The following is a 19,873-nucleotide window of genomic DNA, read 5'->3' as shown; positions in this document are numbered from 1 at the left end:
ACCAGGCCTAAGTCACTGGGAATTATTTTGTAATGTATTTTTAAATACATTTTTTAAACTAGGCGGCTCGGTGGAAACAGTTAGCTTTTAGCGCTGACTTAATGTAGAGTCTGAATCTGTCTTATAGCTTCTTTTTTTTTGTGATCAATTATTTTGTATTTTCAAAAGAGAAGGGCATGACACAGTTCAAAGACAGTAATACAGTAGAATCCACTTCCCTCCACCCACCCCTCCAGAATACCACCCAGAATAGCGACATCCCCCCTCCCTCAATGTCCCAACATGATCTTCTATGTTACATACACATAGTGATACAGCACATAGTACATTGGTCATATCAGTGTCCTATAGGCCAAAGTAAGTGCACAGAAATAAACAAAAAATTCCAAATAAAGACATACTCCTCAGCTCAATTCAGTAAATCTTTAACCACTGCCACCGCAGAGGTCCAGGTTTGGATTGTTTTCTGACTAGCTCCATGCATTCTTGCTACAGACAGCTCTATGTAGATTATGCTCAAAAAGGATTGTAGCCACTGGGTGCGTGTGAGTGCCTGGGGGGGCTTCCAGCGCAAGGCCTGCATTCTTTTAGCTGCAGTCAACCCTGCTAATAGAGTGCGGGTCCGAGTAGAAGACAGGCTCAATGATGAGGTGTCATTTAGAAGCAGTATTTTAGGAGAACATGGTATGTCTACCTCCAATAGATCTGATAAAGTGGAAGATACTAATTTCCAAAAGGACGCCACATCAGGACACTCCCAGTACATATGTAAGAATGATCCCACACGACCCAGAGAGCATAGATCACAAACAGACAAATGTATGAGCTTCATGAAGTATCTCTTTCTTGGTGTTAGATACATTCTATGTATGAGTTTGAAGTGTATAAGTTTGTGATTAAGGTTCTTTGATGTTTCGTCTAAATTGTTCCAGACAGTCAAACAACCTATTTCGCCACTGGGTAGCTCAAGGTCACCGGTCCACACTTGGTGAACTGCCAGAGGTCCACAAGAGAATGCTAGTAAAAAAGAGTAAAGAGCAGAAGTCAAGCCTCTCGATCTTACTCCTACATCTAGCAACGTGTGTAGCTTGTGAGTGGGGAGGGGAGTACCCCAGGGCACACCGTTCGCTTGCATCGCAGATCTTAGGCACAAATAGAGGAAAAAAGATGTACCTGGTATATCATAACTAGCTCGCAGATCAGTAAACAACCTCAGACCCCCATAATCACAGACATCAGACAAAACGTTAACCCCTCTCTCACTCCACTCCCTGAAAGAGAAAGGTACCCCGCCCGTGAGTACAGAGTAGTTATGAAAAAATAGGACTTTGTGCATGCCACTTCAACATAGAGCCAGTCACCCTCTCCACTGAATGTCACACAGTCAAAAGGAACAACATAATTGGGCCCAGCTTTAGTTTGGAGCGTTTAATGGAAAGGCCTGAATGTATTAAATCTTGCAGACGGTGAGGGGAGGCCAAATGTTCTTCTATAGGTCTCCATGATAGTTGTATCTGGGGGTCCAGCCAATTGGAAAGTGGACCAAGAATAAAATTTAAAGTTAGGGACAGCAAGACCCCCATTCCGTTTATTGCGCTGAAGAGTAGTTAGTTTGACACGTGGACGTCCCCCACCCCAGATAAACTTCAATATTATACTATGCATCTTGTCCCAGTAGCCTTTAGGTGGGGGAAGGGGTATCATATTAGAATAAAAGTTCACTCTAGGAACCATAGGAGCTGCACAAAGTTGGCCATGAACTTAGCTACAATAGTTAGCATCACCTTCAAAGTTAAGATGTATAACAATGTTAGATAGAAATAAGTCAACACTCTGCATGCACTGTAGATTGGCAGTGAGCAGGAAAGCTAGCCCATTACAAAGGAAAAAACAACAAACAACAGAGCGATGGTTACATCGAGCAACATACGTCAGCGTCCATGAACTTACACTCTGATAGATGGCCTAGTTAAAGTTGAACATGTGGAGGTATCATATTAAAATAAAAGTTCACTCTAGGAAGAACATCCATCTTGATTATGAACACGCGTTTGTAAGGAGTTTGGGAGCCGCGTCCACCTCTCCAAGTCCCCCTCCACCCGTTTCATAATACCCTGGAAATCTTTGCTAGAGATGGAGAACAGGGAGGGGAAGATATCCACGCCCAAGTATATGAGGTCCCAACCACTGGTATGTGTGTTGGCAATGTGGAAGTATCGAGAGATGAGATAAGATTTTGTCAAGTTAATTTTATGTCCTGAGAGAGTGCTGAACTCCTCAAACACGTCCAATACTATCGGAATACACACTGGCGCATTATTTATGTATAACAGAATGTCATCCGCAAATAATTATATGTGATGTGAAGTGTTACAGAAGGATATGGGCGAGAGAAAGGGGTGCCGCCTAATTGTCTGCGCAAGAGGCTCGAGGGAGAGAGCGAACAGAAGAGGAGACAGCCTTGACGGGAGCAGCCTTGACGGGAGGGCAGCCTTGACGGGAGCCTCTCGATACTGGGAAGGGGGAGGAAAATATGTTGCCTGAAAAGACCAAAGCTCCCAAGACCAGCCAGAGATAGTTCCATTCGAGTCTATCAAAGGCTTTTTCCGCGTCCAATGATAGAACAGCACATGGGGACTTAATATCTTTAGAAAAATATATCGTATGGAGAAGTCTACATAAGTTATCAGCTGTGTGGCGCGTTTTTATAAACCCAGTCTGGTCATGATGTACTAATTTAGTCGTAGGTGTCTCAATTCGTGAAGCCAGGACTTTAGCATATATTTTTATTTCTGAATTCAAAAGTGACAGGGGTCTGTAATTGCCACAGAGGGAGGGATCCTTATTCGGTTTGGGGAGAACAGTGAGAATAGCAGAGTTGGTGTCTCGGTCAAATGAGCCCCTATCCACAGCTGCGTGGATCATATCCAGCATGAATTTACCTAGCTCCACCCAGAAAAACAAATAAAATTCAGGGGGTATTCCATCCCACCCCGGTGATTTCCCTTTTTTCATCCTCTGAATGGCCTCTTTTAGTTCTATCAATGAAATAGGCTTCTGCAGATCATCTGTCTCCTTTTGGTTCAAGATTGGAAGATTTGCCTACCGTTTAGCTGCTGAAGTCGGTGGAGAAGCGAATCTCTCGGTCCTGGAGCTTGACAGGTGTTTTCCGCAAAGCTTGGAGTATTTTGTCCCGCTCGGTGAAACGTAGCATTTTGCATATCAGCATGCAAGGACTTCGATTACCAGTAGCCGGAGGGCCGACACGGTGTGCTTGCATGATTTCCATCCGTTGTTCACCCAGGTTAGGGAACCATTTCAGGTTATTGGACGTCAGTGTTCGGGCTTATCTGCTAACTTATATGGTAGCTGCGACCGTTACCTTGAAACCATCCAGCAAATAGACGGTACCGTAGGGTCATCTGTCACCGCGGCGCTCATTTTACACACACAGTTTAACATCAAGACTTTATCACTTTTCATAAACAGCCGAAGGAACGGTGGTGCGTGGTGTACATAGCGGAAACCCTGTTGTGCGTCTTCCCTATTTCTGAAACCGTGGTGCTGGAAATTTTACGTAATAACAGGAGTAACTCTACCTCCGGTCAGAATAAGGCTTTTTCTTCAGGTTGACCTTTGTCAAAATCACAACAACTTGGAAAGCAAGAGAATATGTGTCTCCTCGGCCTTCCAGAAATGGGTCTTCTTGATAGTACTTGTCATGGGGGAGTTCTATGTGGATATAAAGGTTTAAAGCTTGTGTTTTTGCTGTTTTTGGCGCTGTTGCTTCCATCTGCTCTCTTCTATTTCCGGGTCAAAAACCACTGCAGCGGAGTCGGGAGGGGCAGTCATAACCTACGGACACGTAGCCCGAGCTTACCCCGGGTTAAGGTGTATACATGCACCTGTACACCGGCTACTAAAGGAGTTATCTATGAGAACTCAGATTTTAGCTAGGGGAAGGTGTTCACATGGCGTGAGAGAAACCGGGGTATTGCCTTAACCCAAATATAATCTGTTTTTTAAAGTTGTGGCGGTCTGCGTCGCCACAACGTGAAGTTACATTTCTGGGGAGGTGCACGTCAGGCTACAGCGTAGGGTACGGTGTAGGGTGCGTATCTAGGCGTACCTACGGCGTATATTCAACACAGGACCATAAATCAGGCTTAACTCCACAAAATAATGTGGCATGAAATGCTCCTCGGCCTCGAAAGTAGTGGTGGCTAAGGTCACTACTGTAATCCATCCTTGGGTGATTGCATTTCTCTCAAAAGGCACAAAAAAAAGCCTGAGAAACCCAACATTACGTTCCAAACTGGCCCAGTTTTAAAAGTCTCCTAGTGCGTCTACAGTCTGAAAATGCTTCAGTCATCTGTAGCCATTACTCATCCCGTCCTCCATCTGTGTCTCCGTCTCATTGACTCCTGGTGTTCCTGTGCTGGCTAACACCTCCGCTGGCCCGTCTCCATCCCGTTGAGCCAGCTCACACCTGCTTCACATTAGACGCCATAAATCGGATAAAAAGCAGAACCGCAGCTCGCACCCAGACACATCCTTGTAGCTCAATAGGAGAGTTTTTTTTCTGATGTGTTCGTGTGTGTGAGAGCTGGTAAAATCTTCTCTCCTCGTTTTATCAGCCACATGGTTTAGTTTTATTGCCTGGACCCTTGGTATTAAAAAAATCCCAAGATAACAGTTTGGTTTCAATGGGGAGGTCACTAAGTACAGAAAGCTCTCTGGGGATGTTTTAAATCCCTCTGACACATTCAGCAAAGTCAGTTTTAATGTATCAAGGTGTTGGGTGATTCTTTATCATTTCCACCTTCACTAATTTTGATGCAGACTGATCTCATGCAGTGGCGTATGTATGACACGCCAATTCGTATACCATTATTGGCGTGTTATCAAGACACGTACTCGCTTTTTAGCGTGTTTATCAACCCTCCTTCTTTGCCTACCCAGTTCTTCTTTTCCTAAACCCAACCGGTTCTTCCTTTCCTAAATCCAACCGGTTCTTCGTTTCCTAAATCCAACCGGTTCTTCGTTTCCTAAACCCAACCGGTTCTTCTTTTCCTAAATCCAACCGGTTCTTCGTTTCCTAAACCCAACCGGTTCTTTGTTTCCTAAATCCAACCGGTTCTTCTTTTCCTAAATCCAACCGGTTCTTCGTTTCCTAAACCCAACCGGTTCTTTGTTTCCTAAATCCAACCGGTTCTTCGTTTCCTAAACCCAACCGGTTCTTCTTTTCCTAAACCCAACCAGTTCTTCTTTTCCTAAACCCAACCAGTTCTTCTTTTCCTAAACCCAACCCGTGTGTGACGTTTCCTAAACTCGACCATCGCTTTCTTCTTGCGATAACAAGCCACGTGGCGTGTATATTTACGTCCACTGTATACAGCGCAGACATACACGCGGAAAACTCAAAATGCGTAGAGATTACACGCCACTTGGCCTAAGAAAGTGGCCGTGTATGTTTACGCAAATTCATGATGTCACGTTGCTTGCACTTTGTAATTGTTGCAGTAGCATACAAACACACTAAAATAAAATGGTGAACATGGGAAACACTATACCTGCTGAACATCAGCATGTTAACATTGTCATTGTGAGCATGTTAGCATGCTCAATAGCAAGGTAGATGCTAGATCGTGTCCAAAGAAGTTTAAAATCGAGAGCAACTGGACTCAGTTAAAAGGTGCTCGAAGTCTTCAGTTCTGACTGAACGGTAGGGGAACTCAGTTATTCCAACCTCTGTGGGTTCGTTGTCAAGGTGATCGATGCCGCTTCGCTGGTTAGCGTTACTGGCTGTTGTAACGACAGCCGCTATGGTCGTTGGAGACACCCGAGGCCACGTCTGAACCACCATCGTCCTCCCTTGGATAACTATGACCTGGATGACTAACCTCTACAGACATCATCCTAGATCGTAGCTACCAAACGTACTGTAATGTAGAGTTTTTCCCGCCTCTATGACGTGTCATATGACATTAGACAGCCAATCAACAGCATTTTTACAACTTGGTATAAGCATGCTGCATGCTTATTGGTTTACTGGCACTGATGAGATTTACTCCTTAGGTATTGAAGTATCTATACTAAGGAGGCAATTCAGTCGGTGCCTAAAAAGTATTGAATTCGGTACCCAGCCCTACTCATATGAGTCATATCTTCATGTGTAATGAATTATAAAGTAGATTTTTGCTGCTTTTTGGCCTCATATTTATTCACTGCATGTCACATTGTGATAACTATGTATGTGTGGCACTTGCGCAGTATGCCAGTTACATTCGGTATCCACTGTCAGTTACTGTCAGTTCACTTTTCCGTGCCCTCCCTCAATCTGTTCTCCACCTTTTCTATCCTTACTCTCCATAGCCGACTCCCCCGCTGATCAGGCCCCGTCCCAAACGCTAATTAAAATCGTGCCTTATTAGCAGAACATTTCCAATGATCTTTTTTAACGGGAATTCCACATTTAAGAGTGTTTTCTTGGCACCAGGAACAGAGACAGGATTTACTTTCAGCTTTTCCTGAGACAAATCAGACAGAAAAAAACGGTCACCATGAGCTTACGATTACATCTTCACCGACGCAAACTGGCAGTCAGATAAAAAAAAAAAAAAAGATTTGATTTCCTTAGTCAACCAATTTCTTGCTTTTAGCGATGGCTGCATGCGTAAGCTCAGCATGACGCAATGCTTACTTCCTAGAAGAAATCAGGCCTCTCTTTCCACTCAAATGATGTCGCCTCCTCAAGTCATTAGCAGTTTGTAACGAAGCGGCAGAAACCTCTCCCAAGCCAGCATGGCGTGCTCTTTTCCAGGTAGCGTAATGTTGTATTTCAAAGAGTGGAAACAAGCACGGGACACCTCTTCCCTTGCCGTAAGTGTTACCTGAAAAGCTATTTAGTGTTACTTTTTCTGCCACAGTCCCACCAGTAACAGACATTTTAGAGCACAGTCACACCCTCCAAAAGCTGGCAGACTTTCAAATTAAAAGGAACACTCACACTTTACATGAGGCAGAGTTGGCCGAGTTCAGTCTGGATTCTTCATTGGTCATTCTGTCGCCATGGCACGTTTTTTCATAGCCAATGCCAATTGCCACAGCTGAATGTCAGCCTTGAGACCGGCCTGGCTACAGTACTGTACAGTACGTCATCAGTCTGATGTAGTTAGTTCTTACTAATTAATCCAATGACACTAAAACAAACAATGGTATCTCCTCCTGTAGTGTTCATATCCTGGACTGACTAACACACACACACACACACACACACACACACACACACTTTCTTCCAGTAGTGAACTCAACAACCCCTCCTCTTGTTTGCTCAGTACAATACGATAGAGACCGGAGTAGGTTTGTGTGTGCGTGAGCCTTTGAGAGTATCATTATAAAGCTCAATCTCATGGTTTGGCTTACACAGAAACTTTTTAATGCCTTTGTGCATTTTGCTTGTGTGTGTGCGTGCGTGTGTGTGTACTTATACTGTATGTACGTCCATAACCACATAATTTAACCAGTGATAGACCAGAGTTAAGATCACAAGGATGAAGTTATCTACATTTGGGACAGGAGTTTGCCATTATGAGTGTGTGTGTGTGTGTGTGTGTGTGTGTGTGTGTGTGTGTGTGTGTGTGTGTGTGTGTGTGTGTGTGTGTGTGTGTGTGTGTGCGCGTGTGTGCATGTCGCCAAACCACATCCATTACACTGACGTCAGGGAGTAGAGTATGAGGTAGAGCGCTCTCTTTTCTCTTTTTTCTCTCTCTTTTTTTTTTTCTCTCTCTTCTCTCTCGCTCTCTCTCTCTCTCTCTCTCTCTCTCTCTCTCTCTCTCTCTTTTTTTTTTTTTTTTTCTCTCTCTCTCTCGTGCACATAAACACAAGCCTCCCCAGGGAAGCATTTAGCTGGCTAAAGGATATGAGGTAATACCTTACGCAGACAACTGCCAGAACTGTCTCCACCAACCAAACATGTCTCTAAACACACACACACACACACACACACACACACACACACACACACACACACACACACACACCCGTTTTGCCCAGGCCTAGACAATTTTATGACCTTGGTAAGACTGTGTAGACAGTGGAGGAGGTCAGTGAGAAAGAACGAGCGAGTGTGGCTTTCTTTAATCCAGGAAAATGTCCATAGATTCAAACCGCAGCTGGGTGCTAACAGACGACGTACATGAAGCAAAGTTGTTTTTTTAGTTTTTTTTTACATGCCCTCCACATGCAGTTCAACATTCAACAAGTCATTTATTTCTCACACTTTACACACATTTTAAAGGCACCTTGCACCTTGTTTTAATAACTTTGACAAGCTAACAGCAACACCGGGGTGTTACTGTACTTGTTTACATAATTAAAGAAAAAGCTTGACACATGCCACTCTCATATCTGTGCGCGCTAAATATGTAGCCACCGCCAGCAGCCGCCTAGCGTAACTTAGCTTAGGACTAGTCACCCATTATTTTCAATAAATCCTGCAGCGCTAGATTACAGAGTTTGTGCATGTTGCCCAAAGAAAGCACACATCTCCTCTCCGCAGGTATTTTCCATGAGGCAAAGAATTTGAGAAGATCCTCATCCAGGCATTTTTTATATTAATGACTAGGAATGCCAGACTGGATAAGTGGCGACAGACCAGAAACTGGTGGTCGCTGTTAGATTCTTGTCCTTTTTTCGGCTCTCTTTATTCAACTTTTTGTTTTGCTCGGGATGAAGGGAATGTTTTTTTTGTGACCTCTATATGACTATATGTGTGATAAAGAGAATGATGTGGTAGATGTGAAGATGTTTTGGCTAAATGCAAGAGGACAAGAGCGGTTGGCTGGAGTAGAGGGCAAACGTTTCAAGTGGGATTTTGAAGAATTGCCTTTATTTAAATTTGGTTTATTATCTTTTTTTTTTTTCTCTTTCGGGTATTGTTTCCTCTCTTTATCTCCAAAGACCTTCTCTCCCTCTGTCTTACTTTCTCTCACTTACGTTACATTCTATAGTGCTGTATTTGCAAGAATGTTACCCTCCTGTAGCTCAACCGTAGTCCCAAAATGGGGCCCGGTCTCCTGTGTTCATTCATGCTTCTTCTCTTTAGACATTTCAGTAAAGGAACGACTTTTAAAAATCAGGTACATCGCTTTCAGATGGAATGAGCTGTACTCATTCCACACAGCTTTGTGAGTGACATCAATATCCTCCAATCATTGGAAAGATTTGGACCTGTTGGTGGCCCTATAGATCAAAAGTCACAGTGCAGATCCACTTTTGCGACACGACTGAAGCGTGGTGTCGCGACGTAATGCATCCACGGTTGATGCTCCACGCCCTTTGACCGGCAGCTGATTGGACGAACGCGTCACGTGGGTCTGGCTTCTGGCTATTTAACGAAAATAGTTCACCGAAACGTGTTTCTGAAAACATTTTAAGCGAGAAATAGGCCATACCGTTGTCTTCACTTCAGATCGACAAAGGTTAGTTTGAAAGATTTTCGTCTACTTCCATTGCATAGTCGCGTCGCGTTCAACGGATTCATTTGCGTAAAGCTGGGCATCGGCCAGCTTTTTTGATGCGCAGCATTTTGCCTTCCTGGGATCTTTGCGGGCACGTTAAAGTCGCTTGACGTCGCCCATAGGAATAAAGAGGAGCGCGGCGCGACAGAAGCGTTGCACGGCCAGGTGGATCTGCACTGTCAGGGATCATTAAAGTCAGTGGAGACCATGAATGTCTGTATTAAATGTAATGGCAATCCATCCAATAGTTGTTAGGGCTGCTCGATTATGTAAAAAAATAAAAAATTACAATTATTTTGGTCAATATTGAAATCACGATTATTCAATACGATTACTGATTGACTTTTGGAAAGATGTTGCATGTATTGAACTTTAAAAAAAAACAAAAAACAGTTCAACAGTTTGACAAATCAACAGTGAAAACACCTTAAGCTGTGGAATTTCTCTTCATACTTTTCCCGTTCGAACTTTTGTTGTTCATTCAGAGCACAAGACAAAAGACAAAATAAAAGGTTTATTGCCAAACGTAATAGTTGTTGGCATATAGAAATAGATTGATTCATCACAGGAGCCACTTTAAATCTAATCAATTTGCGATTTTTTTAATCTTGCATGTGTCTTTCCTTCCCCTTCAGGGTCGATGCATCAACTTCACGAGAGTGAAAGAAGAGTCAGCGGCAGCCAAGGCGCCACCTCGCACCCCGATCCACACCCCCTCGCCCCCGCCCCCAGACTACCAGCCGGAGACCCCCTCCCCGTCTCCCACCGCCGCCAGCCCTCCTGCCAGATCACCCCCGTCAGGCCAGGTACCCCCGGGACCGCCGCCATCCCGCACCCCCCCGGGGCTTCCCTGTGCACCGCCATCGCGCCCGCCGCCCAGCCTCCGAGCCTGAATCGCACAGACAAACCCCCTCCCCCAACTCTCCCCCCCCTACCCCCACCCCCAACGCACCCCGCTTTAATATCACAGACTGACCGCTCTGTTGACCCGTTCTTTCAGTTTGAAGGCTGTGGTCCTCGCTAAGCCAAAGATGCTCCTGCTATAGGCCAAAGATCAGTTTTTTCAATCCCAGTCTCCTGTGTTCCCCTTCTTGTATGGGCTGGAGTGTCAAGTCAAACTGGAAGTTGGCAGTTTAAGTCATTTCAAACATGCTGCCACCAGGCATGATAAACTCTAAAATACTTAGGAAAACCAGGAAAACTGTGTTATTGTTTAAAAGGTGCAGTAGGTAAGCCTTATAAAACTAACTTTCTGTCATATTTGCTGAAACTGACCCTATGTTCCAGTAGAACTACATGTAGCAGGCCATTCGGCTCCTCTGGCTCCACCTACAGCCTGCAGTGTGATTTGCAGAAATCCACCGCTCCCTGTTCAGATGCACCAATCAGAGCCAGGGGGTGGTGTCTTAACTGCGTGTCAATCACTGCTCATGCACACGCATTCATTCTCCCTTGTGGGGGGGGAGGGGCTTAGAAGACCATTTTGGGCTTTAGCGGAAGGGGGGAACTGAGAAGATGTCGATGTTCTAATTATTTGGCTAAGTCCTGGATCTTCACAGTCCTACCTACAGCACCTTCAAGTGCAAAATAAAGAGCAGTAAAATAAGCAGTTTGACTTGGCATTGTGTCGCACACAGAGGGTGAACAGGGCTATTCGGGAAAATATTTTAGTCAGTGTTGGCATTTGTGAGATCAGGGAGGATTGTTGCTGGACAGCAAAGCATGTAGGGACAGGAAGTCCAAAAGGGGAATACTGCAGTCGTCTTTATCAACTACTGAGTTAGGCCATTGTCGTCAAGAGTTAAGACGAAAAGTTGGTTGTACATGAAAGTCTGAGTAACCATGGTAGACCTGCAGAACGGATTGGCTTCTTTCTCCATCCGCTGTGGCGGTGAATTAGGAGGTTTTCAAAGGAATTTTTAATTGGCCATGTGTTGAGTAACTAAGATAAGAAACGTGTGAAATGTCAGACATTGTTAATTGTTCTCAGTGCCAAAGGGATTCTTTTTTTCGTCACCTTTTTGGGATGTTTCTTTTATCCAACGCCATGCGGGGAAAAAAATAAATAAAAAATCTCTGCCCTTTTAAAACAGAAATGATAGTTACATGATTCCGTGGTCCGCTTGTTGTACCATTCAGTGACAGGGAAGTGTACAGATGTTATATGGAAGGTATGTTTTTACAATATGTGTTTTTGAATGTTACGTTGGTTGATATCTTTGAGGCTTTGGATTTTGTCCTTAACCACCTTTTCATGTTTCATTGAATTTAGAATACAGCAATATATATTTTTTTTATTTTTCTTGTTGGTAACTGCGCACATACACTGCTGGACAACTACAGTATGTATTCCTTTTTTGTTAGCATTTGGACATTGAAATCGAACAACCAGAAATCACCATTTCTTTATACACAATCCTGATAACTGTACTTTGATACCAATATGTGTGTGTTTTTATGTCTTCAGTTTTATCATCACCGGTCACATTGCAACTGCAGGGCAGTTCAAAGAGCATCTAATTTATTTTACTCCCCGAGAGAAACAGAGGAGAGTACTTGAATATCGACAAGGTGTCCAACCACCAAGACGGACACTGTGCGCAGAATTTAGAAACACAACAGCTAGCCAGTTAAAAGTCATATAAGGCTTATCAGCGTTTTCACAACCTCTAAGCTACACTGAAAAACATTTGAAACTGAATGTGATCCCGCCACCGTTAATGTTTAAAAATGATTTTTTAAAAAGCAACAGAAAAAAACTAATCAAAACGGTGTGAATCTTGGTGTGCATTACGGTGCCACACAATTTAGTTCTTGAAAAACGGTGCTGCTATCGACGTGTACATGTTAGCAGTGACTACATGTTAAATTGGGAGGAAGGGTCTGGCTAGTCCACGCAGCATTCCGGGATGGGAGAAAAACGTGCTCTGGTTTATTGGCATTTCTTTAAACCAATCACAATCGTCTTGGGCAGCGCTAAGCACCGGGCATAGCCACGGTGCCTCTGCAAAATAGCCTCGGGTAAGGAACTTGTTTTGGTGGAACATGTGTACGTTCAGAAGTAGTTTTAGTCGTGCAACAGAAAACTCAGATTGGATAGTCTAGCTAGCTGTCTGGATTTACCCTGCAGAGATCTGAGGAGCAGTTAAAGCAACACTAAGGAACTTTTCCCGCTTCGGTCCCCCTACAGGTTGCAAGCAGAATTGTCCATTACTTTACATTATGCAAGTTTTAGTTCGAATGAGACATAATGAGACATTACAACAGCGGTAATGGACAATTCCGCTTCCCACCTGTAGGGGGACCGAAGCGGGAACAGTTCTCTGCTTTAACCATAGTCCTCATAAATCCACCGGCGGAATTTGCGGTGGCACCGGAGCAATCCCAGAAGTGGAACATCCTAGATATAGACTAAGGTGGGTGCGACTGTTTAAAAAAAAATCACGTTGAAAAGTGACATCCAGATTTATCCACTCACCTGCCAGGTATTTTTGGAAAGTGACCGCCGTTTCCCAAACAATTCGCAATGACGGCTTCTCAGATGGTTCTGTTGTAACAAACCATCTGGCTGGTCAGGTTAGGAAAAATGTTCCCCCAAAAAACAAGAACCGAACTATGAGATTTTAGACTTCAGGGTTTAGAAAAGAGGTTGAAAAATGCTGGTATTCCTTCTGGAATTTTATTTTTTATTTTATTTTGATATACGTCAATCAGTTATGTCGTGTACCGTTGTGCTATTACATGCATTCCTAATCGCTCTCAGTGCCTTAAAGCTGAGCTGAAAGAATATGTTTGCTTGGTTAATGTGTCCAACCACGCATATGAACTGTTTGAAAATGCTTTTTAAATCTGATTTATAAATCCCAATACAGCTACGTTTAGTTAGAACTGTTTTGAATGACAAGTTGTCGCCATCAAATCAAAAGAATTACAATGTATTGGTAGGCTCAAGATGTTGGGTCTGGGAACTCACCATTGGCAGGGCTCAATCCGAGGGGCGGGATAAACGGTTGTCTTTCCAATTCCCTCTGCACTCATAGCCAACCAGAGCAACGCTAGTTGATAGATTAAACTTTTGCCGTATCCGGTCGGCAAAACTCCGAACGCATCTTCCCTTTTTTAAGAATGACTTCAGCGCTTAACTCCAAGTCTTCCAGAGTCGCGGCCAAAGTCGATTCCAAAGACCGCTGTTCGCCAGCAGCAGCAGCCATCTTCTTTGTTTTCAAGTAGCAGGGAATTCACATGGAACCGTCGCAACTCTGCCGTCCTTATGTTAATCCCGCCCACCGACTCTATACACGATGTGATTGGCCTGACCAGAATTTGGTTTTTCCAGCTCGCAAGCCAACAGAGAGTTGCTAGACTGAACCTGGCTGCAAATTACATTTGCTACCACTAGGGTGCGTCTAGATTTCTAGGCTAATGGTTACCATAAACTAATTAGACAATCACGTTTTGCTAACAATTTCTAGTATCACATTTAACTGGATTTCCCATAACCCTTTTAGCTTCTGATCAAAAAAAAAAAAAGACACATTTGATTTAAAAAAGCTTGGACAGAAACGCAGAAATATAATTACTTTCGACGCGGCAGTGTGCATTTCCTTGTTTAATCTCTGCTCTGATCAGAACTTACAGATATGGCTGGTAGATGTTCCACTTATTACTGCAAAACATTGTTGAACTAAGGTTTCAAAAGCATTACTGTTTGAGACTTAAGAGGCTTTGTTTTTTACAATGTGCTAATTCCTTTCACCTCTGTAACACCCAAGATAGACATTCAGTATAAACGCAGCATTGATGCAGGATCAGTGTTTAAACTTCTGCAGAGGCTGACGGAGCTCCACGTCAGTCCTAATCAAGAGGAGATGAATTATGTTAATCAGTGTTTTTACACGTATAAACAGCAGTACTGAAGCAAATATGAAAGACGTTAATGATATTTTCTCTTGTTGGTGGACATGAATTGTTTTTTAACAGTATCAATAAAGGTTGACTTCCAAGCTTCTACTGGACAGTGTCTTGTGTGTGATTTCTGCTTGGACTCGTGTGTAACACAGGATTCAGTGTCTCGCCAGTCGAATTTCCCTTTTTTTTTTTTTTGCAGCTCCACCCCAGCAGGTTTGGACAGTCGATAAGTGTACCTTTCACAGTTAGCCCTGTGTACTACCCACACACTCATTTTGGCTACCATCACGAGCTGGAATTACCAAGCTTTTGGCTATGCTCCAGGTCCTGTTTAGCTTAAAGTGCTCATATTATGCTCATTTTCAGGTTCATAAATTGTATTTCGAGGTTGTACCAGAATAGGTTTATGTGGTTTAATTTTCAGAAAACATCATATATTTGTTGTACTGCACATTGCTGCAGCTCCTCTTTTCACCCTGTGTGTTGAGCTCTCTGTTTTAGCTACAGAGTAAGGCATCTCACTTCTGTACAATCTTTGTTGGGAGTTCCACATGCGCAGTAGCTAGGTAAGGACTACTAGCCAGTCAGAAGCAGAGTATGAGGGCGTGCCACGCTAGCAGCTAGGCGAGCATTATAACGTGTGTTACAAAGTGACGCACGTTCATCACGGAAGTAAAGGCTGGACTACATTAGAGCTGTTTGGAGCAGTTTGTGAACAGTGTTTTCTGTTGGAGATGGTAAGTCCCTTTGGGGTGGACTTTGGGCTTTTACACTTTGTAAACCTATAACGTGCACAAAAAGATATATAACACAATAAAGGAATGGGGAAAAGCCAAAAAGCATAATATGAGCACTTTAACTTATTCATATTAAACTGATACTGTACCTACAAAGAGTCTCCTGAATGTCCAAAATAGGCCCTTTTTTTCACAGCAGATGTTTTTAACTTATGGCAGCAGGAAGGAAAAGCACAGGTGTCATTAATTACATAAACGATTGACTCTGTTGAAAAAGGTTCCAGTAATCCGGACAAATGAGCCAGCATGCATAGAGCAGTAGTGCCCTTGAACTGGCACACCATAATGAATGTGATGAAATGATCTGCTGTGGTAAAGGTCTTTATAGAAATTAACATTATATTCTTGATTTCAGGGGAAGACATGATGGCACCAACAGGCCTTTTTAATGGAAGACACTTTTTTTTCCCCAGGTCACAGTAGGAAATGCCCAGGTGTAAATAATCTAATTAACAATGGCCAAATTCCAGTTATTTGCTTGAAGCCTCTGAAGACCCACACAGGTGATTTCAGTTATCGTGGCTGATTAGACCTCTGCTCAGGTTGAAGGTGGGCCGGAGCTTTGATGGAAATGTATTAGGTTACAAATCTTTATCTACCGATTCCTGATTTGTCCTACCCTAACAGGTGCCACAGAGCTAACAGGATACTCAGGAAGAAGACAGTCCTTGGAAGAGGTCTAATCAGCCAGATGAACAGAAAACACCTGTGTGGGTGTAAATAGGTAGCCTCGTGAGACCGTCCTGATCTCGCGAGCGCCAGTTTTCTACTCGCAGATCAGTCTGGCATCTTGAGATAGAGACAATTTGGAGCCGTTCGCCAAACGACCGACCAATCAGCGTTGGTTTTGAGGCGGGTTTAGGTGTGACGCAACGAGAAGCAACTGTTCAGTCTAAACAACATGGCAGCTTCCATGGATGAGAAGAGCGTAAATATCGCAAGTTTTATCCAAATTAGAAAGTATTCCTTCATTGAAAGAAGAGCAAAAAACAGCACTGGAGGCTTTTCTCGGAGGAAAAGATGTTTTCGCTCTTCTCCCGACTGGTTTCGGCAAGAGTTTGATCTGACTGGTTGATTTGGCCCATCTATCACCAACATAGGCGGTGATAGACAGATGGTTTATCCAATCAGCTAACCAGTATTTTCGCCCCTTCCCAAAAGTTCTCCAACGGAAAGTTCCCAGATGGGTAGGCCGAGCAAATGCGAAGCAATCTATCTGGCGGAGTCAGGTTAGTAAATAGGGGGGGGGGGTATCAATACAGCATAGTATTGCGATATTTTCCGTGGCAATACTGCATCCATACACAGACGCCAAGTATCGATCTTTTATTATCTGTGTTGGTCAGTTTGTCTGCTTGACAATCCCATTGTGCAGCAATACAATTGAAGTGAGATGAACAAAAGATGAAGAAATGTATCTTTTTAGATAAAACAGATGATGACAAAGTTTCCTTTTGGGGACATCATTTGAAATTGGAAATAAGGTAATCAATTGCACTATATCGCAGAATATTGCAATATGTTTAAAATCACAATAATATTGTATCGTGACATAAGTATCGTGATATCGTATCGTGAGGCCTCTGATTCCCACCCCTAGGTGTAAAGAGCCTTTAAGTTTCAGGGTGCTGGTATTGTGCATGCTGCCTCACTGGGACATTCCAACAGAACAGAGCCCTCGTTAATGTTATTAGTGACACGTGTGCTTTTCCTGCTGTGACAAAATATGTCATAATTGCTATGAGAAAAGCCTATAAAAGTTGTATGGGCCACTCACAACCACATTTATTGTTTACATTACAAATTCCACAGGCATGCTCATTCGGACACGATGTAACTGGGTTTTAATCCAACTAAGGCGAACAAAGAAACGTCCATACAACACCCTCAAGATTTATCAAGGTTGTAACATGGCTGTATAGTAAAAACTGGATAAAGTGTTTCACTCCGCTAATTTGCATGGGGATAACATGGCTCCTCTAGACTTTCGAAATGTTGTTGGACTGTATCGATCAAATTTCTAATTTTGCAGGGGTTGTGATGCTAAAAACAAGTATACACTGATTTATAAAAGTTTTTTTCGCTATGTGAATCTATGGGGAAAAGTATTTCTTTGGCCAGAGGGAGTGTGACAGGCTGGGAGTTCCAATTCCACTGTTTGGCCCCTATGTTCAATGTGCTTCAAAGCCAGGCACACTTCCTGGGGGCCTGGGTCATAAGCGTAAAATACTAACAATAAATGTGCATACAAAATGTGCATATTGAAAAACAAGTGAGCAGCAGTGAGATGTTTGCGCTTTCATGTTGCTAACAGATTTGTTCTTAAAAATGATATATTAAAAATGAATCAAATGACTCTCTATAATGTAAATAGGTCCCACAGAGAATTACAACCAACTCAGCAGTTCACTCTCACCACTCTCATCAGCATTATTTTCAGCTGCAGCAGGCAGCAAAAAAAGCTTTGACGAACCCACCGTACACTACCTGCCCAGCCCCAAACGCCAGACTGACAAAAGCCGTGTTCTAAACCGTTCCTTATCACAGAAATAGTGCAATATGTAGTGTGTTCGCCATTTTGTAGTGGTGTTCGAATTCTCCGTGGTCAATTTCATTCACTATATAGTCCACTATAAAATACCCACAATGCACAGCTAATTTGAGTGTACATACGATGTACCCTCCATTTTACTCCTGAATACCACAATGCAACGCGGCCGTGTTTTCCCCGAGGAGAAGAAGGAGCAGATGCTCCCGCGAAAACTGAAAAGGGAAAAATGGAGCGGGCTTTCGTTTCTAAACAGTGGAAATGTAACATGCAACATCAACGCAACCTTTTGCTATTCTCCGGAGCACTCCGTTTGTTTCGGGGACGTATTAAAAGTATTTTTGTTGTTGTTTGTTTACATGATGCTGGGCATGATGCCGCCTCCGTCACACAAATAGCCGGCGCATCTACTGACGCAACGATATTTTCAGTGAGTGTCCGAAATCTCGTTTGGTCATTCCCTATGTAGTTCACTATTTGATAAACACTACGTAGGTAATAGTGAGCGAGTGAATGAGGGAACGGTTTCAAACACAGCTAAAGTTAAGGACCAGCTGCTAAACATAATGGATCATTTGGCAGCTAAAGAGCCAGATATTTCCCTCAGGAGTTGGTAGAGACCAAAACAAAGCTACAAATGAGAGTGAATAGTGGACTTATATTAAACATTCACCAACACGACTCCAAATCAATGCTAATGTTTAATATCTGCTCAATGTGTAAATACGCATTTGTTTAGTTACTCAACTTACAACTTAAGTGACCAAAAAAATGACCATACATTTGATTCATTGTACGGGAAATTACCCAAAACAAGGTACGTTTATTGCCCAATGAAAAACAGAATTCTTTAGCATGTAAAGTTAGCCAGAGACACAAAATTGTGCACTTGTCATGAGTTCCATTCAGCTAGCCTGATATGGAAGAGAGAACCAGAAACGTGGTCTCGCTTTAGAGGTTGTCCCTTGCCCTTTAATCCTGCTGAGGCTTCTTTCCTGATGGATGGAAGGGTGCTTTCCAGTAAAATTTCCCCAAATACTTCTTTATTTCGCTGTGCTGGGTTCACCACTGGCTATCGTCTAGTCAGAAGCTTAACGTTAACCCCTTCGACCTCTACCTCCCAAATCGTCAGGAGACAGCAAGGAAGTAGGAAATAATGGAACCGTTGGACCTGAATTCAAGTGGGCCCAAGTGTATCTGAGCACCACCTTCCAGCTCCCCGAGGATGCCAACAATCAAGGTGTCACATTATAACTTAATGTGTATAAAAACACATTCTGCGCTGAGGGACTATTCAAAATCTGTTTCTCTGGTTGGTAATGAATTTAATACAGCCCGTATAGCCTCTATGAGCAGTTCCAGCTGGATAATTACTGTGGAGTCTGCGTTTTTCCCCTCTGCATGCAGAGGAGAGAAGGATGTGGGATGTTGAAAGGGGTGGGCTGAATCAGAAAAATGGAGAAAAGAATGGAGAAAATGAGGCAGACGGGCAGTCAGTCCTCCAAACAGAGCTGAACAAAGCAAAAAGCAAGAATAACAGCAGCTGGGACTCTCCCTCACAGTCCCATCTCAAGTCAACTGTCCAGCTCTCAAAGCTGTCTCTTGCTGTGCCTGTGTCCTTCAATTCAATTATTTATGACCCTTTTCTCTGCTAGTTAGTGTCACTGTCTTGGATGGCTAGCTTTTGCTGCTATGTTCCCAAACTATCCAACGATACACCCCACAAGCTACATCATTGGCTGGTCAAAATCCAAGATGGCGGTATTTGCAAAACGGTTAATGTAGAGGCTGTCAATACACGATGTGAGTCGACTGTGAGCCCGGTAGAGGCACCGCCAGTCAACGGTCCTTTCAGGGGCTGTGGCAGTTGAGTTTCAGCCAGAAAAAGTCAGCGTCATTCGGCCACGACAGTTAAGGTTAGGCACCGAAATGACAAGTAAAGTTTAGAAAAAAAAGATCATGGTTTGGATTAAAACACTCCCGAGGAACAAACACGCATTTCCTGTTTGAAAGTATTTAGTTTTGGCACTTGCCCTGCAATGTCATGCTGCGTCCTGCTGAACCCTGCAGCTTCCCGCTACATCCAGTCACTGTTCCAT

The 19,873-nt window shown here is 43.3% G+C and overlaps 1 protein-coding gene across 1 annotated transcript in view; it reads left to right on the top strand.

Annotated features, from left to right (window-relative positions):
- The window catches only part of antxr1c (ANTXR cell adhesion molecule 1c), a 63,360-nt gene extending 52,667 nt beyond the window's left edge, over positions 1-10,693 (top strand). The window contains exon 18 of the mRNA XM_039788778.1: positions 10,157-10,693. Within this exon, the coding sequence (XP_039644712.1) occupies positions 10,157-10,414 (258 nt within the window). The 3' untranslated portion in view covers positions 10,415-10,693. The remainder of the gene's footprint in view (positions 1-10,156) is intronic.
- Positions 10,694-19,873: the final 9,180 nt, after the last annotated feature.

Source organism: Perca fluviatilis, chromosome 21 (assembly GCF_010015445.1).
Source record: "Perca fluviatilis chromosome 21, GENO_Pfluv_1.0, whole genome shotgun sequence".
In the NCBI taxonomy this organism is placed as follows: domain Eukaryota; kingdom Metazoa; phylum Chordata; class Actinopteri; order Perciformes; family Percidae; genus Perca; species Perca fluviatilis.
This window is presented reverse-complemented; position numbering and strand designations above follow the sequence as displayed.